At 43.9% G+C, this 27,820-nt stretch overlaps 1 protein-coding gene across 1 annotated transcript; it reads left to right on the top strand.

The window, feature by feature from the left end:
- The first annotated feature begins 268 nt into the window (after positions 1–268).
- Positions 269–25,825, top strand: suox (sulfite oxidase). The gene is made up of 8 exons (XM_083789274.1): positions 269–444; positions 9,116–9,189; positions 14,285–14,486; positions 16,879–17,145; positions 18,514–18,853; positions 21,167–21,525; positions 23,192–23,380; positions 23,457–25,825. The coding sequence occupies exons 2-8, from the start codon at positions 9,128–9,130 to the stop codon at positions 23,832–23,834; spliced, it is 1,797 nt and encodes a 598-aa protein (XP_083645400.1). The 5' UTR covers positions 269–444; positions 9,116–9,127; the 3' UTR covers positions 23,835–25,825.
- Positions 25,826–27,820: the final 1,995 nt, after the last annotated feature.

Genomic DNA, 27,820 nt, shown 5'->3' on the forward strand with positions numbered 1-27,820 from the left:
TATACAGCTCTGCTGTCACTCTGCTCTGTGAGCAAACACAACTCTACTCAACTACGTCACATTATTAGACATTAGACAATTAGACAACAGGCTGAGATCTACAGCTCTGCTGAAACACAACTCTACTCAACTACAGCTCTGCTGAAACACAACTCTACTCAACTACAGCTCTGCTGTCACTCTGCTCTGTGAAGAAACACAACTCTACTCAACTACAGCTCTGAGTCTCTTAGAGGAAACACAACAGGCTGACAGTAACGGACTTTTTTCCTCCGACGTGGAAAGCCTGGTGAGGCGAGGTCATAGTAACGGACAGCTCTGCTGAGTTCTGCTGGGAGGAAACACAGCGCGTCGCAGTTTAAACTAAACCGCATCTCTACACCGTGTGTCTGTCAGTCAGTCACTGTGTGGGACTTTCATTAAAGAGCTTCTGTTAAAGTAGAGGTGAGTACTTTATCATTTATCAGTAGAAACAGCAGCTGTTTTTACAGCCTCGAGTTCAACTGACAACAGAAAAAAGAGTGTTTACTTTTACTGTTGGATGAGTGAGTGAGTTAGCAACTGTGGCTAGGAGAGATGCTAACAGACAGCAGTACTGTGGCGTACGGATGGACACACACACACACACACACACACACACACACACACACACACACACACACACACACACACACAGTTGATGTTTAGCTTTGAGGTAAAAGTGACGCTAAACTATGTCTGAAGAACAATTAAGTCATGTCAATCCTTTTCACTGTTTGACATTTATTGTTGTAAACGTGCAGCCAATGTGACGATTTATACTGTGGTTTATTTATGATGATATTTAGGAGGGAAGTGGGAAACACTAACAAACACAGTTTATTAGGGAAGACAGTTTATTTCACTTTGTTCTCGGTTTATTTTGCATCACAAGGTGTTGTTTACTTTGCAGTTAAACACCGGCTTCTGTTTAGCCCTGGAACATGACTGTCATGTTTACAGGGCTAGCTTCTGTTATGCTGTAATATATCCATCAGAGCTAATTATAATAATATCCATCCTGATCCAGCAGCATCAGTAAAACCTTTTAAACGCAGACATGCTAGCCCCAAAACGTCCCTCAGTCCCTACGCTCATTCTGTAGCCCCATAGGGTCCCTCAGTCCCTACGCTCATTCTGTAGCCCCAAAACGTCCCCTCAGTCCCTACGCTCATTCTGTAGCCCCATAGGGTCCCTCAGTCCCTACGCTCATTCTGTAGCCCCATAGGGTCCCTCAGTCCCTACGCTCATTCTGTAGCCCCAAAACGTCCATCAGTCCCTATACGCTCATTCTGTAGCCCCAATACGTCCCTCAGTCCCTACGCTCATTCTGTAGCCCCAATACGTCCCTCAGTCCCTACGCTCATTCTGTAGCCCCAAAACGTCCCTCAGTCCCTACGCTCATTCTGTAGCGAGATGAACCAGCGTAGGGACTGAGGGAACGTATTGGGCTCTGGTCAGAGCACTGGACCAACTGGACCAGGGCTACTGTCAACAGGGTAACAGGGTCACCCTCACCTTTATTTAAATTGCATTGAATTGAGACAGAGACTGACTGAAGTATGTATTAACAGTTTGCAGAAAACAGCACATTTCAAGCACCGCTCTCAAAGGGCACCTACGGATGGCTGCAATTCGAAACTGGCCTCTGTAAAATCTGAATCCCCCCCCCCCCGCCCCATTTCCCCTCACTGTATAATGTATCTTTTCCCTTTTTGCTTCCTATATGATGAATTCCTGTTCTGTTCTTTAGCTACATAGAAGTGTCTATTTGTATGTCTCTAAATGTTTTGATGAATTGAACAATGTGGACCCTGTTGTAAACAAGTGTAATGCTTAATTGGGTCGTCCACTCACAGTTAACAGTCTTTGTATTGAGTTTGTGCTTAAAATGTACTGTAAATTCTACAAACTGTTAATACATATTTCAATCAATCAATCAAAAACAACTCAATTCAAAGACTGTGTTAGGTGAGTGGACGACACCATAAACTAAAGCATTACACCTTGTTCAATTCATCAAAACATATAGACGCGTACAAATATACACTTCTATATAGCCATAAACAGGAATTCATCCTAAAGGAGGGAAAAAGGGAAAAAAAAAACATATACAGTGAGTGAGGGGGAAAATTCTGATTTTACTGGGGCCAGTTTCCAATTGCAGCCGTCTGTATTGAGAGCGGTTTTGAAGGAGTCAAGGGATTTGCATGTCTTGTTGGTAGGGCGTTCTATATGTCTGTGGCATAGGAGCATTAATTCAGTCCCTTGTTTGTGCCGAATCTGGGTTGCACAATGCACATGGTTTGTTGAACTGAGATGACAGTTGTTTAGAGTTTATGTCGCTCTGGTCCATAGCTCTAATTCTCTGATCCATAGCTCTAATGCTCTGACCCATAGCTCTAATTCTCTGACCCATAGCTCTAATTCTCTGACCCATAGCTCTAATGCTCTGATTCCATAGCTCTAATGCTCTGATTCCACAGCTCTAATGCTCTGATTCCACAGCTCTAATGCTCTGGTCCATATCTCTAATGCCCTGGTCCATAGCTCTAATGCTCTGACCCATAGCTCTAATGCTCTGGTCCATAGCTCTAATGCTCTGACCCATAGCTCTAATGCTCTGGTCCATAGCTCTAATGCCCTGGTCCATAGCTCTAATGCTCTGGTCCATAGCTCTAATGCTCTGGTCCATAGCTCTAATTCTCTGATCCATAGCTCTAATGCTCTGACCCATAGCTCTAATTCTCTGACCCATAGCTCTAATTCTCTGACCCATAGCTCTAATGCTCTGATTCCATAGCTCTAATGCTCTGATTCCACAGCTCTAATGCTCTGATTCCACAGCTCTAATGCTCTGATTCCATAGCTCTAATGCCCTGGTCCATAGCTCTAATGCTCTGACCCATAGCTCTAATGCTCTGACCCATAGCTCTAATGCTCTGATTCCATAGCTCTAATGCCCTGGTCCATAGCTCTAATGCTCTGACCCATAGCTCTAATGCTCTGACCCATAGCTCTAATGCTCTGACCCATAGCTCTAATGCTCTGATTCCACAGCTCTAATGCTCTGATTCCACAGCTCTAATGCTCTGACCCATAGCTCTAATGCTCTGATTCCATAGCTCTAATGCCCTGGTCCATAGCTCTAATGCTCTGACCCATAGCTCTAATGCTCTGACCCATAGCTCTAATGCTCTGGTCCATAGCTCTAATGCTCTGATTCCACAGCTCTAATGCTCTGGTCCATAGCTCTAATGCTCTGATTCCACAGCTCTAATGCTCTGACCCATAGCTCTAATGCTCTGGTCCATAGCTCTAATGCTCTGACCCATAGCTCTAATGCTCTGATTCCACAGCTCTAATGCTCTGGTCCATAGCTCTAATGCTCTGGTCCATAGCTCTAATGCCCTGGTCCATAGCTCTAATGCCCTGGTCCATAGCTCTAATGCTCTGACCCATAGCTCTAATGCTCTGGTCCATAGCTCTAATGCCCTGGTCCATAGCTCTATTGCTCTGACCCATAGCTCTAATGCTCTGATTCCATAGCTCTAATGCTCTGGTCCATAGCTCTAATGCTCTGGTCCATAGCTCTAATGCTCTGATTCCATAGCTCTAATGCCCTGGTCCATAGCTCTAATGCTCTGATTCCATAGCTCTAATGCCCTGGTCCATAGCTCTAATGCCCTGGTCCATAGCTCTAATGCTCTGATTCCATAGCTCTAATGCCCTGGTCCATAGCTCTAATGCTCTGATTCCATAGCTCTAATGCCCTGGTCCATAGCTCTAATGCCCTGGTCCATAGCTCTAATGCCCTGGTCCATAGCTCTAATGCCCTGGTCCATAGCTCTAATGCCCTGGTCCATAGCTCTAATGCTCTGATTCCATAGCTCTAATGCCCTGGTCCATAGCTCTAATGCTCTGATTCCATAGCTCTAATGCCCTGGTCCATAGCTCTAATGCTCTGGTCCATAGCTCTAATGCCCTGGTCCATAGCTATAATGCCCTGGTCCATAGCTCTAATGCCGTCACAACAGCAGTAAGGCTATGGACCAGAGCTAGAGTGTATCAATGGCTCAAAGACTCTGATGATCCCCCCGGTCCACAGGGATGTCCCTTTGGTCTAGTGGTTAAGATGTTGGACTTTCACATGGGAGGCCTGAGTTCGAATCCCGGGCGTTACATTTTACACTAGATGAAGTAGAGAGAGAGAGAGAGAGAGAGTTCACAGTTCACACTATAGATGAAGTAGAGAGAGAGAGAGAGAGAGTTCACAGTTCACACTATAGATGAAGTAGAGAGAGAGAGAGAGAGAGTTCACAGTTCACACTATAGATGAAGTAGAGAGAGATAGTTGTTTAGAGTTCACAGTTCACACTATAGATGAAGTAGGAATGCTAAAGTTTAAACACCAAAGTTTACACTTTATGATGAATACACATTGCTACACTTGCCTGATATCTGCGTTATTATATCTGCTGACTTGCACAAGACAGACTGTGATATTGTGCCTTATTCTTATTTATCTTTTGGAGCACGAACCTTATCTTATATCTAGTTCTGGGCCATAGCTCTAGAATCCAAGATATTGTTGTCCTGTTATCTTGACGTTATCCTTTTGTTACCTTCCCTATTCTCATGATTTTGTCATGACACAATAAAGTGCAAGTCGATGCAGCTCAAACAGAAACCTGTAAACTTGTGCTGCAGCAGTGGTGTCAGCCTGTCAGGGGTCCTTGAGGGAGTTCCAGGGGGTCCCCAGCTAAATGATAGTTTGGAACCCAATGGATCTGTAACTCTATAACGGGTCCATTTGGTTCCATTTGTAGACCCTCAGAGTTAAATTGACATAGATTTTTACAATATAAATGCAGGTCTCCCTCTGAGATATAAATGCCATTAAATGGGGGTCCATAGTCTAATGGATGTCAAACTGGGGGTCCTTGAAATGTAACTGGTTGAGAATCACTGCTAGAATACGTTAATATCTTCTCTTATGGGGGTCCCTGGAATGTCCTTTCAAATGTGAGCTAATTAGTGTCAATTTGGGGGTCCTTGACATGAAGAGGTTTGAGAACCAGTGTCTTCAGTAGCTACTGTCTGTGTATCGTTGTGATAATAATACATTACATTATCGATGTCATAAGAGTGGCCTGTTAAATATATTAATATTAAATATATCTCGTGGGATAAAATTATTTACTGTGACAGGATATAATTTATAGCTTTTATAGCCGTACGTTGTGGTGTTTGTTATCAGGGCTAAGCTTTAGTAGCAACTTAGCAAGTGATTTAATTGATAAGCTAAATGAGTCCAGCAGGTTGTAAATGAGGAGGTGGCTGATACTGATAGCTCTGGTTGTTCACCATGTCTAAAGGCCTATTCATAGTCTGGATTTTCGGTGGTGAGGTGACCACCGCTCCGGTGGTGAGCTGACCACCGGCTGTATTATACTATAGAGACTCTTATTGTGGATTAGAAAATATACTTTATTCCACTTAAACCATCTTCAAACACCAAAGGTATGGCTCCCCCATATCTTGCCCCCCATATCTTGCAAGTATGATTGAACCCTACAAACCCTCCCGTGCACTCAGATCAGCCAACGCAGGGAAGCTGGAAGTACCCTCACTAAAATCGCCGGGACAACGCTCCACACGTCCCAAACGCTTCTCCCTTCTGGCTCCAAAACTGTGGAATGCACTTCCCATTGCAGTCAGAACTGCAGCATCACTCCCAAATTCCCAATCTTCCGCCGTAGTCTGAAAACCCACCTTTTCAGACTCCATCATGGCCCATAGCACTTACCCTACCCCCTTAGATAGCATTTCTGTAGACTTAGACAGCATTTTATACAGACTTATAGCATGTTATGTAGACAGCACTATAATTGCATTGTATGTAGTCATAGCACGTCATAGTACATATGTATAGCATAGTAGTATATATGTATAGTTTATATGTATAGTTTCATTATATAGATATTCCACTGTTACTTTCTTAGCTTACGCATGTTTCATGATAAATGCTTTTATGTGATGTATTCCCATGCTTTTTGTTCTTGCTTAATGTAAGTCGCTCTGGATTAAGAGCGTCTGCTAAATGCCTAAATTGTAAATTGTTTAAGAAGGACAATATCAGTCACCAGGGAAAGAAAACAGGTATTTTCGATGAATCTATCGTGGTTAAAATTAATATCAAATATCTAAATACTGAATCGAGCAACTTAAAAACTGTCTGGGGTGTTCACATAAACCTGAGTAGAAGATAATATTATGACAAAGTGTTTTTGAAGGGAAATATCCCTTAAATCCCTTAGTTTTAGATAATGTTTTTGTAGTAAATAGTAATAAACATTACAGAGACTTTAGTTGTCACTTGTCACTGTACAATACTTTAAACAGTTGTCATGTTGCACACATGCTTAAAATAGCTGTTATTTGCGCCGCCCTCGTTGAAAACAATGTATTTCCAACTCCAGCTTGTCTCTCTCCTTCCAGGCTGCATGTTTTCTGACCCCTCAATGACGCCAATAAATTATAGCCCCTCCTCCACGCCCCTTAACCCTGATTGGCCTGTCAAATGAGCACAAGCCCCTCTTAACCCTAATTGGCTGTTGGCGGTGTAACCCCTGGTTAGTCAAATGTGGAGGAGTGGAGGGAATCGGGTCATCCCATTGGTTGTTGCTTGGTAATGAAAAGGACACAAAAAAAACAAGGATATGTTTCATGAACAAACTGTAGTTATTTATTGAAATGTCTCTAAGTTGCAGACACTCATCCAGTGGTTTTCAACCCTTTTCATATCAAGGTTAATTTAGCTTAAGCACATGATTCCTAGCATCCCTATTCTGGGGGGAAACTTATGGAACAATATCACTGATCTACAAGTTCACAGTGTGTTGCTTTGAGGCGCGTTGTGAGCTTGTAGATCGACCATTTTCTATTATTTAATTTACGGGGAAACAAGTGACACAAAGTTAGAATTTGGCGGTCCTTGAGGGGGTTCCAGATGGTCCCCATAGAGTTAGTAACCAAATGGACCACCAGTGGTCCTTGAGGGGGTTCCAGGTGGTTACCAAATGGACCCGTATAGATTTCTAACTCTTTGAAAGAGTGTAAATGAAACAAAATGTACGCTCCCAAGAGAAAATAAATTATTGTTAAACATCTGCATCTGCACCTGGGCCGTGGCTCAGCGGTCCATCCTGGGCCGTGGCTCAGAGGTCCATCCTGGGCCGTGGCTCAGCGGTCCATCCTGGGCCGTGGCTCAGAGGTCCATCCTGGGCCGTGGCTCAGCGGTCCATCCTGGGCCGTGGCTCAGAGGTCCATCCTGGGCCGTGGCTCAGAGGTCCATCCTGGGCCGTGGCTCAGAGGTCCATCCTGGGCCGTGGCTCAGAGGTCCATCCTGGGCCGTGGCTCAGAGGTCCATCCTGGGCCGTGGCTCAGAGGTCCATCCTGGGCCGTGGCTCAGAGGTCCATCCTGGGCCGTGGCTCAGAGGTCCATCCTGGGCCGTGGCTCAGAGGTCCATCCTGGGCCGTGGCTCAGAGGTCCATCCTGGGCCGTGGCTCAGAGGTCCATCCTGGGCCGTGGCTCAGAGGTCCATCCTGGGCCATGGCTCAGAGGTCGGCAGCGAAAAGGTCGGCAGCGAAAGCTGCAAAAAAGAAACATTAAAAAACCATGTGCATTACTCTACTTACAATAAGTCTAGTAGTCTACACACAATTAGAAAATGTTAAATAATTGTTATTTTGATCAACGTTTGCCTGTTATCTCTCCTAATAGCAGCAACATCAATACAACCTGTTATCTCTCCTGGCTAATAGCAGCAACATCAATAGGCCATCAGATGGTCCATCCATGCCACAAATGCACAATAAATGAATAATGGGCCTTGATCTGAAAAGAGTTGAAGGACTCAGATGATGTAAGGCAGTGGCTACCATTATTTCATAATTCATAACCAACCTGCCTGTTGTATTCCTGTTGTAAATATGATGTAATGCACTGGCTACCATTATTTCATAATTCATAACCAACCTGCCTGTTGTATTTATGATGTAAGGCACTGGCTACCATTATTTCATATTTCATAACCAACCTGCCTGTTGTATTCATAAACCATGACATTTATGGATATCTTTTCACACTCACTCACCAGGGTGTAACTCTGGCCAAACACAAGCTGGAGAGACAGAGGTCTGGCCGTACATTTAGTTTATGGCGTAATAAATACTCTTAAAAACTCCTTTCCTGGTTCATGTGGGGATAGGTTTATTTTGTTTAGTTTATTGCCAGGCGTTCAGAAAGCACATTGTGATGTTTGTTCTAGGGGCAGAACCAAGTATATTACTTAACTTGAGTAATACTATTACGTCAAATCAAAAATAGCCGATTTGATCTAGAGCTTGTAGATCTAGAGCTTGTAGATCTTGTAAATCTTGTAGATCGTCCGTAATTTGGTTGTTGGTTATTTTAGAGCATTTAAAGTGGTCAAACTAACAATGGAATTGTCATAAACTAAATTGGTTCAAGTAGCAGAATGGAATAACATGATTAGAAGCATCTTCCATTTTAAAACTATCGAAGCATAACGCTGCCAAAATTGAAATGAAATGGCAAAATACGAAAAGTCAAGAGAAATGCTTTTTAATTTTCAGGTTAATTAATGCATTTCTTGAGACAAAAATAAATCTAAAATGCAAAAGCGTTTACATTTAATCCACAGATGTGCTACCTCATTCCATGACACAATTACAATTATAAATAAAAGATCATTTGATTTTAAATTTTCAAAATTGTGCCTGCTAATTTGGGGAGAATATTAAAATGAAAATGCAATTTAGAAAAAGCAAAAGCAAATCATGTTGCATTTTCATTTTCGAATTTGAAAATGCAATGTGATTTTTACTCCTACTCCTACTCCTACTCCTACTCCTACTCCTACTCCTACTACTACTCCTACTCCTACTCCTCCTACTCCTACTCCTACTCCTACTACTACTACTACTACTACTACTCCTACTCCTACTCCTACTCCTACTCCTACTACTACTACTACTACTATTACTACTTACTGTGTCTTCCCTCCTCCAGAACACCAATGCAATGCTGCGTCTCAGACACTGTCAGCGGCTGACAAGACTGGGACCGCTCAACAATACACACAGGTACAGTAAAATTATACAGACAGACAGACAGACACTGGCTACGTTTACATGAAGGGTGATCATTCCGAATAAATACTTCTGAATAAAATACATCCGATGTAATATTTTTTGCCGCGAGTTTACATGGGAAATGGTCATTCCGAATGAGTGTTTATATGGAGAAGTGATAGAAGACATGATACATGTTAATTCACGTGAAACTACGCCATCTGTTGGACACATAAAATATAGGCAGTTCATTCATTGTGACTTTCAGACGAAAGACGACACTTTGAAATCCCATCATTTCATTCCGCAGTAGTTTTGAGGCTGCTGCTTGGATAGGGACGGACATACATGTTTACCGTCTTTTTTTCCCCACCTGCTCCGCTGGGAAGGTGATCATCTCGTTTTTATGTGTAGCCTACTTTATTATCTACAGCACGGCCAGGGCACGCAACACACTGATAATTATTGTATCGGGTCGCTCGTTATTTTTGAGAGAGAGAGAGAGAGAGAGAGAGAGAGAGTGTGAGAGAGAGACCGTTGAACACACACACACACACACACACACAAAATGCACGAAATAACGCGCTCTATGTGCAAACTCCTCGGCGCGCCTTGGATATGAGGCTTATGAGCGCCTTGGAGTTGGAGCGCAATGGAAATGAGAGAATGAGCATGCTCAGAAAGACCAGAATGAATTTACATCCGAAGCAGTGTATACATGAGTCCAATTTTCTTTCAATCGCATTGAAAATCGGAGTAATCCGGCCAGTGACATCGGAATGGTTTTTAGATCGCATCGAGCGTTTTCATTCGGATGTACGTTTTTGTAGGTGTTTACATAACAACGTTTAATAGGATTGAACTTCTATTCGGAATGAAAAGGGGATTTAACTGCTCATGTAAACGTAGCCACTGTCAACGGCTGACAAGACTGGGACCACAAAGTCCCAGTCTTGTCAGACTTATACAAAGGTAATATAATTGTATGTGTACTAGAGACTAGAGAAATGGTTGGATGGCACTTACACCCGCCTTCTAATGAGAGCGCAAAATCTGTCGACTAATCTAATATTCGACAACCTTCCCTGTGTCTCTTCACTAGTCCGATCCAGAAGAACACAGTTTGCCGGCCACTGCTACAGAGCTGACAATGAGGTTATATCTTCCCTTCTTCTCTGGAGTCCTGCCTCAAAGCAGACCAGAGGTAGAAAACTGTCGTTCCCTCTCATGTCATCGCTATAGGGACACAGACATCAGTAAGCAGGAACTGGGGGTGGCAATGAAGGACCGGAAAGTCTGGCGTGATATTGTGAAATCTATGATCTCTACCGCGGTCGAAAAATGATTATGATGATGTATTTATTGTCTAGGGTGAACAGAACCCCAGAACCAAACTGTTCATTTGTGTGAGACAGGGCGGGGTTAACAACTTGATATTTAATTCCATAATGTCATATTCAACCATAGGACTATCATTGTGTTATTAATCCATTCTGGAGTCTCACATTTTGTTTAAAAATGCTAATTTTGGTCATGGGTGATATAGCCGTCTTGGTAGTATAGCCTAAGCCCTTTAGGCCCTAAAGTTTAGGGGATATTTCTCATGTTATTTTAATAGGCTTAAAAATATATAATGCAGGAAAAGAGAGAATGCGAGTCCTTTACAACAGAAAGACAACTATTAGGGGACTAACTATTGGGGCATTTGAACACTGATGCCTGTCAGTCACAATGTGGGACAGACAGGGTCTCAATGTGAACACTGATGCCTGTCGGTCACAATCTGGGACAGACAGGGTCTCAATGTGAACACTGATGCCTGTCGGTCACAATGTGGGACAGACAGGGTCTCAATGTGAACACTGATGCCTGTCGGTCACAATGTGGGACAGACAGGGTCTCAATGTGAACACTGATGCCTGTCAGTCACAATGTGGGACAGACAGGGTCTCAATGTGAACACTGATGCCTGTCAGTCACAATGTGGGACAGACAGGGTCTCAATGTGAACACTGATGCCTGTCGGTCACAATCTGGGACAGACAGGGTCTCAATGTGAACACTGATGCCTGTCAGTCACAATGTGGGACAGACAGGGTCTCAATGTGAACACTGATGCCTGTCAGTCACAATGTGGGACAGACAGGGTCTCAATGTGAACACTGATGCCTGTCAGTCACAATGTGGGACAGACAGGGTCTCAATGTGAACACTGATGCCTGTCAGTCACAATGTGGGACAGACAGGGTCTCAATGTGAACACTGATGCCTGTCAGTCACAATCTGGGACAGACAGGGTCTCAATGTGAACACTGATGCCTGTCAGTCACAATGTGGGACAGACAGGGTCTCAATGTGAACACTGATGCCGGTCAGTCACAATGTGGGACAGACAGGGTCTCAATGTGAACACTGATGCCTGTCAGTCACAATGTGGGACAGACAGGGTCTCAATGTGAACACTGATGCCTGTCAGTCACAATGTGGGACAGACAGGGTCTCAATGTGAACACTGATGCCGGTCAGTCACAATGTGGGACAGACAGGGTCTCAATGTGAACACTGATGCCTGTCAGTCACAATGTGGGACAGACAGGGTCTCAATGTGAACACTGATGCCTGTCAGTCACAATGTGGGACAGACAGGGTCTCAATGTGAACACTGATGCCTGTCAGTCACAATGTGGGACAGACAGGGTCTCAATGTGAACACTGATGCCTGTCAGTCACAATGTGGGACAGACAGGGTCTCAATGTGAACACTGATGCCTGTCAGTCACAATGTGGGACAGACAGGGTCTCAATGTGAACACTGATGCCTGTCAGTCACAATGTGGGACAGACAGGGTCTCAATGTGAACACTGATGCCTGTCAGTCACAATCTGGGACAGACAGGGTCTCAATGTGAACACTGATGCCTGTCAGTCACAATGTGGGACAGACAGGGTCTCAATGTGAACACTGATGCCTGTCAGTCACAATGTGGGACAGACAGGGTCTCAATGTGAACACTGATGCCTGTCAGTCACAATGTGGGACAGACAGGGTCTCAATGTGAACACTGATGCCTGTCAGTCACAATGTGGGACAGACAGGGTCTCAATGTGAACACTGATGCCTGTCAGTCACAATGTGGGACAGACAGGGTCTCAATGTGAACACTGATGTCTGTCAGTCACAATGTGGGACAGACAGGGTCTCAATGTGAACACTGATGCCTGTCAGTCACAATGTGGGACAGACAGGGTCTCAATGTGAACACTGATGCCTGTCAGTCACAATGTGGGACAGACAGGGTCTCAATGTGAACACTGATGCCTGTCAGTCACAATGTGGGACAGACAGGGTCTCAATGTGAACACTGATGCCTGTCAGTCACAATGTGGGACAGACAGGGTCTCAGTTTGTGGGACGCCTGGAAAGTATTGTAAATGAGGGACTGTCCCACGTCCCAGAGGGACATCTGGTCACCACAGTGTTGTCCTGTGATCCACACACAGTAACGTGCATTTTAGTCACGCGATGAATGACCTGCACAAAGGTCAGAGTTGATACAAGGACATCCTCTAGAAGTCTAGATTGACTCAGTGTTTGAAATCCAGCCAGTCTCAGGTTAGCTATTGGTGAAGTTAATCATTATCTCACAACAGGAGCAAAATAGGAACTTCTCCTAAATGTTTTATCAGACCAGCTTCTGAATTACTGACTGTTATCGTCCCTTTTATTACTTTACTGTTTGGTCACTCACTCACTGTTTGGTCACTCTTTAGCTATTGAAAAATAGCAGAACTATTATGAGGATACTAGTGGACAAGAGATCCAGTATAAGTCATTTTACACTGAAAATAGCAGATCTACAAGCACATTGTGAGCTTGTGGAAAACGGGCCTTTGAGAACAAAGGAAATTCAACAAACCCAGATTCGGCTGAAACAAGCGACTACATTTATTTCGCTCCTATAATAATGAATAATGAATTGCATTTTTATAGAGCTTTTCCAAGTGCTCAAAGCGCTTTACAATGGTTCATTCATTCATACATTGGGAGGTGAAGGTTCTTTCATTCATACATTGGGAGGTGAAGCGGTGAACAGTCGACGCCAGCGTCCTCACTTCCCACATTCACACACCGACGGTGGCGAGCTGAGCTCACACGACCGACTCATTGGAGGCAGTGTAGGGTTCAGTGTCTTGCTCAAGGACACTTCCACATGTGGACAGGAGGAGGAGCCGGGATTTGAACCACCGACCCAGGGATCATTGGACGACCCGCTCTACCTCCTGAGCCACAGCCGCCCTATGCCACTAAAGTGTGGAACGCCCTACCAACAGCCATTAAGACATGTGAATCCCGGCCTGGGCCGTGGCTCAGCGGTCTGGCGGTGTGCCGCGGGGGTTCGACAACCGATCCCGACGGCCTTTGCTACATGTCACCCCCCCCCCCTTATCTCTCCCCCTACTGTCACCCTATCCCTCTATTCAAAAATAAATAGAAAAAAAAGACTAAAGCCACAAAGAAAAAAGAACATTTGAATCCCTAGACTCCTTCAAAACTGAACCTACAGATGGCTGCAATTCCACACTGGGCCCCGTAAAGTCTGAGCTCCCCCCTTCGCCCCCACACCCTTTTCCCCATAAGTACTGTACATGTTTTTCCCTTTTTTACTTTCTGTATATGATGATTTCCTGTTTTTATAGAAGTGTATATTTGTAAATGTGATGAATTGAACATGGTGGACCGTGTTGTAAACCAGTGTAATTAATGCTTCATCATGGAGCGTCAACAATAACAGTTTCTGTGTTGACTTGATTTAGTTTGAAATGAACCCAATGAACCCGTTCTGCAAACTGTCATCGACATGTTAAATGTCCCATGGTGGTGTGTGTTAACTACTATTCCTGGGGACTACTGTAACTACTGGGGACCCCCTGGAACCCCCAAGGACCCCTGGACTTAAAGGTGTTGTGTGTTAACTACTGGGGACCCCCTGGAACCCCCAAGGACCCCTGGACTTAAAGGTGTTGTGTGTCAACTACTGGGGACCCCCTGGAACCCCCAAGGACCCCTGGACTTAAAGGTGTTGTGTGTGTGTGTGTGTGTCCCTAGAAATCCCTTAGGTCTGGCTCCCGGCGCCTGGGCTGCAGCAGACCTCCACTCCAGCAGGGGAAGCACTGAGCAGCACAACCACAAGTCAGGAGGTCAACAACAGTACCAGTGGAACCACAGCGCCACCACCTGGAGGCATGCCCTGGCAGGACTGCTGGCCGGGACAGGCGCTGTCCTGGCCTATGGGTTCTATTACAGCAAGGTTAGTACATGTTCTCCCCCCCCCGTGGGACCTAGGGTAGGTACCCTCACATGTTCTCCCCCCATATAGGCCACGCCCATTTGCGTCAGGATAGATTTTCCGGAAATGTCAAACGTTTGTTGCAAAAACATGCTTTTGGGGAGAAGCGCTCGCTCCGGCGAAAACAGCTAATCTACAAGCTCACAACAGCTAATCTACAAGCTCACAACAGCTAATTACAAGCTCACAACAGCTAATCGATAAACTCACAACATCACAGGTTGCAAAAGTCATGAGTTTTCTCAAGCCAGAGCTCAGAATTGTGCACATTTTGGACGCAAATGCTCCATAACTTCATCTGTGCGACTCACAGAATACATTTGGGAGTATCTGTGCGACTGTCCATAGTTTCTGTGCTGCGTGTCAAACTGGGGGCCTTCACAGTTCATACTTTTCAAGCCATGAACATCCCTACCATGCATTTGTATGAATACTTTCATGTTATAGTGCTGTTTTTATTCATTAAAAAAACACACAAATATATTATAGTTAAGTTAAAATCAACGTTATTAAAGATATTTAGGGGGGGGGGGGGGGCAATATCTCACAACGGGTAAGGACTAGTAATAATAATTAATGTGAGCACAGTTGATTTAATCTCAACCATTGTGTGATCGAACCATATTTGGTCATACAGTCAATCAATGTAACCATTGTGTGATAAAACCATATTTGGTCATACAGTCAATCAATGTAACCATTGATTGTATGATAAAACCATATTTGGTCATACAGTCAATCAATGTAACCATTGTGTGATCAAACCATATTTACAGTCGATAAATGTAATTCTTCCTGATGTATAAATGAAGGGTTGTTTGCGGCAGCTCTGTTAGCGTATTGCCACAGGCCACTAGTGCCATCTAGTGGATATAGTGTACTAGTGCAGGTGTTCATCTGGAAAGCAACAATAATGACGTCCTGCCACACTAATATCCAGCACAACACCCCATCCTTTAATATCCAGCGCAACACCCCATCCTTTAATATCCAGCACAACACCCCATCCTTTAATATCCAACACAACACCCCATCCTTTAATATCCAGCACAACACCCCATCCTTTAATATCCACAACACCCCATCCTTTAATATCCAGCACAACACCCCATCCTTTAATATCCACAACACCCCATCCTTTAATATCCAACACAACACCCCATCCTTTAATATCCACAACACCCCATCCTTTAATATCCACAACACCCCATCCTTTAATATCCACAACACCCCATCCTTTAATATCCAACACAACACCCCATCCTTTAATATCCAACACAACACCCCATCCTTTAATATCCAGCACAACACCCCATCCTTTAATATCCAACACAACACCCCATCCTTTAATATCCAGCACAACACCCCATCCTTTAATATCCAGCGCAACACCCCATCCTTTAATATCCACAACACCCCATCCTTTAATATCCACAACACCCCATCCTTTAATATCCACAACACCCCATCCTTTAATATCCAGCACAACACCCCATCCTTTAATATCCAACACAACACCCCATCCTTTAATATCCACAACACCCCATCCTTTAATATCCAACACAACACCCCATCCTTTAATATCCAACACAACACCCCATCCTTTAATATCCAACACAACACCCCATCCTTTAATATCCAACACAACACCCCATCCTTTAATATCCAACACAACACCCCATCCTTTAATATCCAACACAACACCCCATCCTTTAATATCCAACACAACACCCCATCCTTTAATATCCAACACAACACCCCATCCTTTAATATCCAACACAACACCCCATCCTTTAATATCCAACACAACACCCCATCCTTTAATATCCAACACAACACCCCATCCTTTAATATCCAACACAACACCCCATCCTTTAATATCCAGCACAACACCCCATCCTTTAATATCCAACACAACACCCCATCCTTTAATATCCAACACAACACCCCATCCTTTAATATCCAACACAACACCCCATCCTTTAATATCCAACACAACACCCCATCCTTTAATATCCAACACAACACCCCATCCTTTAATATCCAACACAACACCCCATCCTTTAATATCCAACACAACACCCCATCCTTTAATATCCAACACAACACCCCATCCTTTGTCCGCCTTCTCCTACCAAACCACACCGTTTGCACACATCTCACCATGCACAACACCAACAGCATGGGTCCGTGTATTTTACGGCCATTTGAATTCTAATTTCCTATTTGACAAACGGTATTCAGAATACGGTTTGGTGTTCTGAAAACTGTTTGTCAAATATGTAAACGGTAAATTAAAACATATATATATAAAAAAATATATATAATTTCATTTCATCGTATTGTTTTGCAGACAGAGCGGGCAGCCACCAGCGTCGGGGACCCCCGGGGGCCCCTCCCCGTCTACACCCAGGATGAGGTGACCAAGCATCGCTCTGTGCAGGACGGGGGGGTGTGGGTCACTTACAAGGGCGGCGTCTATGACATCACGGAGTTCGTGGCCATGCACCCGGGCGGCGACAAGATCCTGCTGGCGGCGGGCGGAGCCATCGAACCCTTCTGGTCGCTGTACGCCGTGCACAACCAGGAGCACGTTCTGGAGATCCTAGAGGAATACAAGGTGAGCTTCATGTTCTGCAGATCCTACAGGAATACAAGGTGAGCTTCATGTTCTGCAGATCCTAGAGGAATACAAGGTGAGCTTCATGTTCTGCAGATCCTACAGGAGTACAAGGTGAGCTTCATGTTCTGGAGATCCTACAGGAATACAAGGTGAGCTTCATGTTCTGGAGATCCTAGAGGAATACAAGGTGAGCTTCATGTTCTGCAGATCCTACAGGAATACAAGGTGAGCTTCATGTTCTGCAGATCCTACAGGAATACAAGGTGAGCTTCATGTTCTGCAGATCCTAGAGGAATACAAGGTGAGCTTCATGTTCTGCAGATCCTACAGGAATACAAGGTGAGCTTCATGTTCTGGAGATCCTACAGGAATACAAGGTGAGCTTCATGTTCTGGAGATCCTACAGGAATACAAGGTGAGCTTCATGTTCTGCAGATCCTACAGGAATACAAGGTGAGCTTCATGTTCTGCAGATCCTAGAGGAGTACAAGGTGAGCTTCATGTTCTGCAGATCCTACAGGAATACAAGGTGAGCTTCATGTTCTGGAGATCCTACAGGAATACAAGGTGAGCTTCATGTTCTGCAGATCCTACAGGAATACAAGGTGAGCTTCATGTTCTGCAGATCCTACAGGAATACAAGGTGAGCTTCATGTTCTGCAGATCCTACAGGAATACAAGGTGAGCTTCATGTTCTGCAGATCCTAGAGGAATACAAGGTGAGCTTCATGTTCTGCAGATCCTAGAGGAATACAAGGTGAGCTTCATGTTCTGCAGATCCTAGAGGAATACAAGGTGAGTCTTCACTACCAGGAGCATGTTCTGGAGATACATTAACACATTTAGAGACAGCAGTATGCCTATTCATTAACCCTCAATATACCATTTATCAAATGTGTATTCTATTTATTTTCATAACGGGGAAACTTTAGTGTTGTCATAAATCATAATTGACCTTGCAGACGTCACCTCTGTAATGTAATCAGTTCATGGATCTATCAGCCACTGTTATGAACTCTTTAGAGTATCTGACACTTACAGTAGACCTTTTTCCCTTAGAAGGCCTGCACTATCCACATGTTTCACACAGATTTAATGTATTTGCTGAATAGTTAATGTATCGATTTACAATCATATATATATCAATGATTGTATATCAATGATGTATCGTATCGTATCGTCATGAATGAACCAATATGGTCCATGTATCAATCCATGTATCAGTCCATGTGTCATCGTGAGACATATCGTATCGTTACAGCCCTATTCTTTAATCCCAGGTGGGTGAGCTGAGTGCAGAGTTAGTTAATTAGTTAATTAGTTAGTTAGTTAGATTAACCCCAGGTTGTGGTTTTAACCCTTTAGGTGGGTGAGCTGAGTGCAGAGGACCAGAGGCGTCAGCAGAAGCAGCAGGCCTCGACCTCTGACCCCTACTCTGGTGACCCCGAGCGCCACCCGGCCCTGAGGGTCAACAGCCTGAAGCCCTTCAACGCGGAGCCTCCGCCCGAGCTGCTGACCGACAGCTACGTCACGCCCACCGCCCTGTTCTTCAAGAGGAACCACCTGCCCGTGCCCGCCGTGGACCCCCGCTCCTACCGGCTGAGGGTGGAGGGGCTCCCCGGGGGAGGGGTCCTCAGTCTGTCCCTGGATGAGCTGAAGAGCCGCTTCCCCAAACACACCATCACAGCCACGCTGCAGTGTGCAGGTAATGGATCTTAATGTTTAAGTATGATCGAACCCTACAAACCTTCACTAAAAACGCTCCACACGTCCCAAACTCTTTTCCCTTCTGGCTCCAAAACTATGGAATACATTTCCTATTACAGTCAGAACTACAGACTCACTCCCAATCTAAACTATGGAATGAACTTCCCATTGCAGTCAGAACTACAGACTCACTCCCAATCTAAACTATGGAATGAACTTCCCATTGCAGTCAGAACTACAGACTCACTCCCAATCTAAACTATGGAATGAACTTCCCATTGCAGTCAGAACTACAGACTCACTCCCAATCTAAACTATGGAATGAATTTCCCATTGCAGTCAGAACTACAGACTCAATCCCAATCTTCCGCCGTAGTCTGAAAACCCACCTTTTCAGACTCCATCATGGCCCGTAGCACTTGCCCTAGCCCCTTAGATAGCACTTTATGTAGACTTAGATAGCATTTTATAGAGACTTATAGCTTGTTATGTAGACGGCACTAGAATTGCATTTTATGTAGTCATAGCACCAGTGTTGTTTTCATCAGGACTGACGATAGCGTAAATGACGACGTCAACGCCTCTTTTTCCAGGACTAAGACGGACTAAAACGAACTACACTCAAATAATTCGGGACAAGACTGACGCTGACGAGCTAATTAGCTCTGTTTGACGCGATGACGATGACGAGACGTGTGTGTGTTATCGCTGACAAGACGAGGCTAGACGAAAATGTTAGTGGATTGACGAACAAAGTTTTAAATGCATGAAAATGTTCCGCCAATAATGTCACTGCTCTCGCCGCTATCCTTCTCTCCTTTCCTTGTTGGTCACGCCCATCTGCATGCATGCATGCACACACACACACACACACACACACCGTCCCATTTCGACTCTGTGTCCTCTTCAGACAATAACACGACTGGCGGAAGCCGCTGAGATCACTTTGCTTGTCCCCGTGGATTGGAAATAGGATTTAAAAGGCTATCCGATGATAGCGTGGATTACAGCACAGTTGTGTGCAATTATTCAATAAATAATTCACATCACCGCACCTCGTCAAGCCTCCAGTATTGGCTCAATGCGAAACATGCACCGAGCCGAAGCTAACGTCAATCAACAACAGTAGCTCTGGTCGATAGCGTAGTTAGGAGTACCATAGGAGTTATATGGTACTTAATTTGATCCTTTGCCCTCACTCACACCCGCGGAAGTGCAGGCTGTGCAGCCCCTCGTTTTTAACATGAAAAAGATGTGAAAGCCTACTTTCCTCCTTCTAACACTATGGATCAGAGGCTAGCTAATGTTATTCCAACTCCCAGTAGCAGTTCAAGTACCCGACCAGATGACGTAGTTTCTAACTAAACGGTTATGGCCAAATAAAATGTAAAATCTGCTATGGCTGTTACTGTATGTCCACGGAAGAGAAACAGAGGTGTTTTCTTATGGTCATGTCATTATTTGCTGCACCAATTGAAGCCCGCCCCAAACCCTGTGGAATGCATTCCCCAAAACTCTCAGAGACATGCCCCCACCATCCAAACCTTCAATATTACTTTCCCCAGCTATTTATTTTTATTTACTTAGTGTTTTTCCTTTAATAAAGTTGTTTTTGATTTATCATGTCCCCCTTGTAAAGCATTTTTGGGTACTCTATATAGCTCTATATAAATTATTAATTTTGAGATTAAACTTTTGACAAACTAAAACCTTTTACTAAAATGACTAAAACTGACTAAAACCCTTAGGAGTTTCCGACGACTAAAACTATCAAGGATAGAAATGACTAAGACTGACTAAGACTAATTAAGCATTTTTCCAAATGACTAAGACTGACTAAATCGTATAGTATAATATAGTATAGTTTCATTATATAGATACTACACTGTTACGTTCTTAGCTTACGCATGTTTCATGATAACTACTTTTTATGTATGTGATGTAATTGCCATGCTTTTTGTTCTTGCTTAATGTTAATCGCTCTGGATTAAGAGCGTCTGATTAATGCCTAAATTGTATCCACCCTGTACCTTCCAGGTAACCTGGGGAAGCAGGTGAAGGGTCTAAATGGTCTTAATGTTTATCCTCAAAGGTAACCGTCGCTCAGAGATGAACAGGGTGAAGCAGGTGAAGGGTCTAAATGGTCTTAATGTTTATCCTCAAAGGTAACCGTCGCTCAGAGATGAACAGGGTGAAGCAGGTGAAGGGTCTAAATGGTCTTAATGTTTATCCTCAAAGGTAACCGTCGCTCAGAGATGAACAGGGTGAAGCAGGTGAAGGGTCTAAATAGTCTTAATGTTTATCCTCAAAGGTAACCGTCGCTCAGAGATGAACAGGGTGAAGCAGGTGAAGGGTCTGAACTGGGGCATCGCCGCCATCAGCAACGCCACGTGGAGCGGTGCCCGCCTCAGTGATGTGCTGCGGGCCGCGGGCTATGGCCCCGAGGTGGCGCGCTGGGCGAGACACGTGCAGTTTGAGGGTCTGGACCGTGACATCACGGGCACCACCTACGGAGCCTCCATCCCTCTCAGCAAGGCCGTGAGCGAGGAGGGAGACGTTCTGCTGGCCTATGAGATGAACGGAGCCGACATCCCTGCTGACCACGGATACCCTGTGAGGGCCGTGGTCCCTGGAACCGTGGGGGCCCGCAACGTCAAGTGGCTGGGCAAGGTCATTCATTATTATTATTATTATTATGTAGTCCTGGACTACATCTGTAGATACATTATTAGAGTCCTGGACTACATCTATAGATACATCATTAGAGTCCTGGACTACATCTATAGATACATCATTAGAGTCCTGGACTACATCTATAGATACATTATTAGAGTCCTGGACTACATCTGTAGATACATTATTAGAGTCCTGGACTACATCTGTAGATACATCATTAGAGTCCTGGACTACATCTATAGATACATTATTAGAGTCCTGGACTACATCTATAGATACATCATTAGAGTCCTGGACTACATCTATAGATACATTATTAGAGTCCTGGACTACATCTATAGATACATTATTAGAGTCCTGGACTACATCTATAGATACATTATTAGAGTCCTGGACTACATCTATAGATACATTATTAGAGTCCTGGACTACATCTGTAGATACATCATTAGAGTCCTGGACTACATCTGTAGATACATTATTAGAGTCCTGGACTACATCTGTAGATACATCATTAGAGTCCTGGACTACATCTATAGATACATTATTAGAGTCCTGGACTACATCTGTAGATACATTATTAGAGTCCTGGACTACATCTGTAGATACATTATTAGAGTCCTGGACTACATCTGTAGATACATCATTAGAGTCCTGGACTACATCTATAGATACATTATTAGAGTCCTGGACTACATCTATAGATACATTATTAGAGTCCTGGACTACATCTGTAGATACATTATTAGAGTCCTGGACTACATCTGTAGATACATTATTAGAGTCCTGGACTACATCTGTAGATACATCATTAGAGTCCTGGACTACATCTGTAGATACATTATTAGAGTCCTGGACTACATCTGTAGATACATCATTAGAGTCCTGGACTACATCTGTAGATACATCATTAGAGTCCTGGACTACATCTATAGATACATTATTAGAGTCCTGGACTACATCTATAGATACATTATTAGAGTCCTGGACTACATCTGTAGATACATCATTAGAGTCCTGGACTACATCTATAGATACATTATTAGAGTCCTGGACTACATCTATAGATACATCATTAGAGTCCTGGACTACATCTGTAGATACATCATTAGAGTCCTGGACTACATCTGTAGATACATCATTAGAGTCCTGGACTACATCTGTAATTCTGTAGTCAAGACAACCATACCGCAGTAACCCTGGGAAAAATAAGAATTCAAATGTATAATTTGTTGAAAGTGTTTTTTTTTATTTCTCCTATGTTTTTTTATTTCTTTTATATTTTATTTTACTATGTTTTATTTTGAGTTAGTGTTTGTAAACAATTGTAAGTATTGCCTTTATTAAATGTTAAATGTTTGTCTGTGTCGGACCCCAGGAAGACTAGCTTTTGTCAAGGCAAAAGCTAATGGGGATCCTTACATCCTTACATCCTTACAATAAACAATAAACAATCTGTGCAAAATGTGGCGCTTTTAGTCTAATTAGCATGAAATATCCCTAAGCTCCTCAACTATTGTCAGCTCAGAGGAGAGCTCCAGCCATTGGCAGCAGAGCGACTAAGTTAAATATGTTAAATAATAAGTATTCATGTATTAAAGGTGATAGTCGGCTTAGAGGAGAGTTCTAGTATTAATGTGTATGTGTTAATGTATTAAAGGTGATCGTCAGCTCAGAGGAGTCCTCCAGCCATTGGCAGCAGAACGACTATAAGGGCTTCTCTCCCGGCACCGACTGGGACACGGTGGACTTCTCATCTGCCCCGGCCATCCAGGAGCTGCCCATCCAGTCTGCCATCACCACGCCAGCAGAGGGCGCTGTGGTGGATCGCAGCGCCCAGGAGCTGACAGTGAGTTAGTCCTGACCACCGAAATAACCGAAAACTCCTCGAGGGTTAATAAAACATGTTAAAAACTGTCCTCCAGGTCCGCGGCTACGCCTGGTCCGGCGGAGGCCGCGAGGTGGTGCGCGTGGACGTGTCCGCGGACGGCGGGAAGACGTGGTGCGTGGCCCAGCTGATCGGTGGAGACCCCGAGGCTCCTCCCCCTCTTCCGGGCCGGGCCTGGGGCTGGAAGCTGTGGGAGGCCACGGTGCCGCTGCCCCCCCGCGGGGCCCCCGGGGGGGGCCCGGAGGCCCCCGGAGGACACATGGAGATCGTGTGCAAGGCGGTGGACAGCAGCTACAACATGCAGCCGGACACCGTCGCCCCCATCTGGAACCTCCGGGGAGTGCTGAGCAACGCCTGGCACCGCGTCACGGTCACCATACGGGAGGACGAAGAGGAGGATGAGGAGGAGGAATGAGAGGGTGGCGCCCCCTAGTGGGACGGATGTCTGATTAAAACCATGTTCAGTCTTAATACGGTGCCACTGGGGGTGCTGTTGGCTACTGCCACCAATGACTCCCATTCTATTTTGCTTGGAGAAGAAGAAGATCATTCCAAAAATACTTAGCCAAAATCCGCTAAAGCTAATGTGTTGCTCGTCTTATTTAAGAGTCTTTAGAAGCATTACTATTTTAACCGCGTGGTAAGCGGGATTTATCGTTGTTCAATCCAGTTCAATCTGAGCCGTAACTTCCAGATAAGCGGCTATAAAGAGCGGCGAGCCCCAGCATTGTGTGCCATCTTGCTCCGGGCAAAACACAGTGAGCACAGGGTTGCCTAGCAACCGGGAGACCTGCTTTACGGTAAATATAAGCGAGATGATTATTATTTAATGCAAAGCTCAATAACACATTAAAAACGTCCCATCGGGGATTTCATGAAATAAACGGTAATGAAGTCCTTAGCAATGAATGCGTTAACACATTCGATGCTCAGGACGAGTATACTTGTTTTAGTTTGCTTCACATCGATATAAGAATGACTCGTTGTTTAATATCGATATAGGAATGACTCGCTGTTTTATATCGATATAAGAATGGCTCGCTATTTGGCATTTTTTAAATCTTTTCAGATTTTGCGGTCATCGCGATTGGAATATAGACATTTTCTGGAGAAAAGATGGACGTCACCTTAGCACGCTAGCGTTGGCGTTCCTGCTACTAGTATTTCAGATGGCGACAAACCGGAGCGAGGTGAACTCAAAGTGTTAATGGTGAATCTTAGCGCTTTATGTCGTCACTGTCGTCGGGCAGAAACCTCATCTCCGTCTTTTTTCTTTTTCATAAATTCCCGACTTTCAAATGTAGTCCAACACCTGCCATGTTAGGAACCAACACAGGTGTTTCAATTTATCTGGACGGTGATACATTTGTTTGCAACACCTGTTTGGTCCCCGTCATGACAGGTGTGTCACTACATGATCACACTACAGCGTCAGACACGGAAGCATCAAAGTTAACAGATCGAACTTCTAACTTTGCTTTTTTGGACATTATGAGGATTCCATCCGACAGACGATATGCTGAAGTGCCTTATTAATCTGAAGTGCTTGACTGCATACGTTACATCACACGCACGCACACCCACACACACGCACGCACGCACGCACACACACACACACACACACACACACACACAGACACACGCGCACACCCACACACACACCGATGACATCGTGACGGAGGCAGCCATAAGAGGCGCCACAACCCATTGGACACTTTACAACACCCCAAAATATGGGCCTCTCGCTCGCTCACTCACACTCGCTCACTCTGGCATGGTGGTGTTACGGTTAAACTGGTGACCTGATGCACATTTAGTGGTGTGACTGACTGTAACAGGAAGGACTCTCAGGTGGACCAAACAGAAGGAGATCAGAAGACCAAATACCGCTAACCAAAACAAACACAGACTCTTTTAGGCACATTGTTGCATGCAACCATTATCCCCAATGGCAGCTGCAAGGAGTTGCATTGGTGTGACATGTCCTTAAAACTGTTTTGTTGCAAGGAGTTGCATTGGAGTGACATGTCCTTAAAAGGAGTTGCGACTAGTTGTATAGCTTGGATGGATATGCGAGTGTTTTAGGAGTGTTTGAAGAAAACTATTTTGAATGTACACAATCATGAATAATATATTAATATTAATATTACCGTGAACCGGAATTATGAAAGTTGGTAGAATTATTATGTGTGAATGGTACGAATATGCAATAGGAACGCAAGTACGGTACTCTTAATGGATGTACACATTAGTATGTATTATGTACATGAATGTACACATTAGTCACCGTTGTGATTTACTGTCACACAAATGACTGATTAATGATTTCATGATTTAATTGTGGGGGGTTTTTTGTCATTGAATGTTATTATAATAACTGAATAAATAAACTTTATTTATAAAGCGCTTTTGGAAAACGGTGTTCACAAAGTGCTTTAGGGTGACAATATATAAAGAACATCCAACAACAAACCATTACAATTCATAGATAAGAAAATAAAACAAAACATATTGGAACATTATGTAACAAACACAAATCAGTTCGGCCTTTTAGGCTTTGAACTCATTCCTGAAGATTACAATTTAGACTTTAGGCGCTCTTGATCCAGAGTGAGATCCCAGTGATCAAAACGTTACCTGATCTGCATATTATTTTGTTTTCTTTGTGTTTTGTTTAGAAGTAAAAGTCACTTGATTTCATTAAGCATTATATTGCCTCTGTTTTATTACAGAACTTCCACAGTTGTATTAAATAACTATTGACATCAGGTCTGGCTTTGACACAATGTAACGCAGCAGGCACACCAATAAAGATGCAAAACGACATCTTAACCCGCTCAGGCACAAATTAGCCAGTGGGGCCGTGGCCCAGGGGCCCTTTGAGGAAATTGGATCGTGCGGTACTGGGTTTGACACCCTGAAAAGGGCTCCTGGGGCCCTTCATTGGCCATTGATTTAGTTACATTTTAGTCAAAAAGATGATAAAAACATGGAAATGCCGCGTGCACAAGCGCTATGGGGGCCTTTAGCATAACTTACCAGCCCAGGGGCCCTCGTTGGGGTTAATCTGTCCCTGAACCCGCTTGCCACTTGTATTACGTTTAATTAAAGGTGTGGTAAAGTCTACCTAGTCCTTACTGAGTACAGAGACTGTGAGATACCTTAGAGACCAAAAACTGAGAAAGTTGAGACACAGCAGGCAGCTTGTCGATGTTTCCTTGGTTGGTTTATTTCAGACTCGGAGATGAAGGCTCACGCCAGCCAGCAAAGTGTCACACAGGCTTGGCAGAACTGACTGGGCGGTCAGCCAGCTAATGACAAGGTCTTCACATTCTGGTATCTATTAAAGCAGTAACATTAATCAATATGGGTGGGGACTGACTGAGGCACATAAAGTTGACTATTTCTTCCTCAACACTAGGTGACAACAGGATAAACTGGGCCTCTGAATAGGCCTATATGTAAATACACAGAATATGAAATATGTAGGCTAGAATTATAGGTTCCATAAATACTTTAAAGGATATACTACATGTATACCAACACTATAGGCTATTGATTGATTGATTGAAATATTTATTAACAGTTTGTAGAATTTACAGTACATTTTAAGCACAAACTCAATACAAAGACTGTCAACTGTGAGTGGACGACCCAATTAAGCATTACACTTGTTTACAACAGGGTCCACATTGTTCAATTCATCAAATAGTAGTATTACTACAGATGAAACAAATGACATAGCTTGCACGCAGAGGAGAGCGTTTCCAGGAATCTGTCTGTCGCGTCAGTCAGCTGCGGGCGTGGAGCTTCTTTTCCAGCCACCAGCTGTCTTAAAAACTCGGAAATGACGTAAAAGACAGCTTCTTCTGTCCACGGCTGTCCACTAAAGTGTGCCCAGATGGACACAGACACACTGGTCCATACTCCTTGGAACTGCTTGAATAAACCTGACTAACTGACAACTGTAATCGCTTAATAGCGATTGTTATAACTGATTGATTGAAATATGTATTAACAGTTTGCAGAATTACAGTACATTTCAAGCACAAACTCAATACAAAGACTTAACTGTGAGTGGACGACCCAATTAAGCATTACACTTGTTTACAAGAGGGTCCACCATGTTCAATTCATCAAAACATTTAGAGACGTACAAATAGACACTTCTATATAGTCAAAGAACAGAACAGAAAGTTGTTATAACTTAAGTTATATTATATATTAGTTGACAGGGGGGACGGCGTGATGCATGAATTCCGTTTGAGATAACATGATGTTGGTACCATTAGGAGAGATAACATGATGTTGGTACCATTAGGATAGATGACATGATGTTGGTACCATTAGGAGAGATAACATGGTGTTGGTACCATTAGGAGAGATAACATGGTGTTGGTA

This window comes from Protomyctophum parallelum (genome assembly GCF_964188405.1).
Source record: "Protomyctophum parallelum genome assembly, chromosome: 18".
Classification (NCBI taxonomy): Eukaryota; Metazoa; Chordata; class Actinopteri; order Myctophiformes; family Myctophidae; genus Protomyctophum; species Protomyctophum parallelum.

Bases quoted from the DNA above. Each gene is read 5' to 3' on its own strand.
- suox (XM_083789274.1), top strand. From the start codon at position 9,128: ATGCTGCGTCTCAGACACTGTCAGCGGCTGACAAGACTGGGACCGCTC. The intron at 9,190-14,284 runs GTACAGTAAAAT...GTGTGTCCCTAG, and splicing joins CCGCTCAACAATACACACAG to AAATCCCTTAGGTCTGGCTC. The intron at 18,854-21,166 runs GTAATGGATCTT...TTATCCTCAAAG, and splicing joins AGCCACGCTGCAGTGTGCAG to GTAACCGTCGCTCAGAGATG.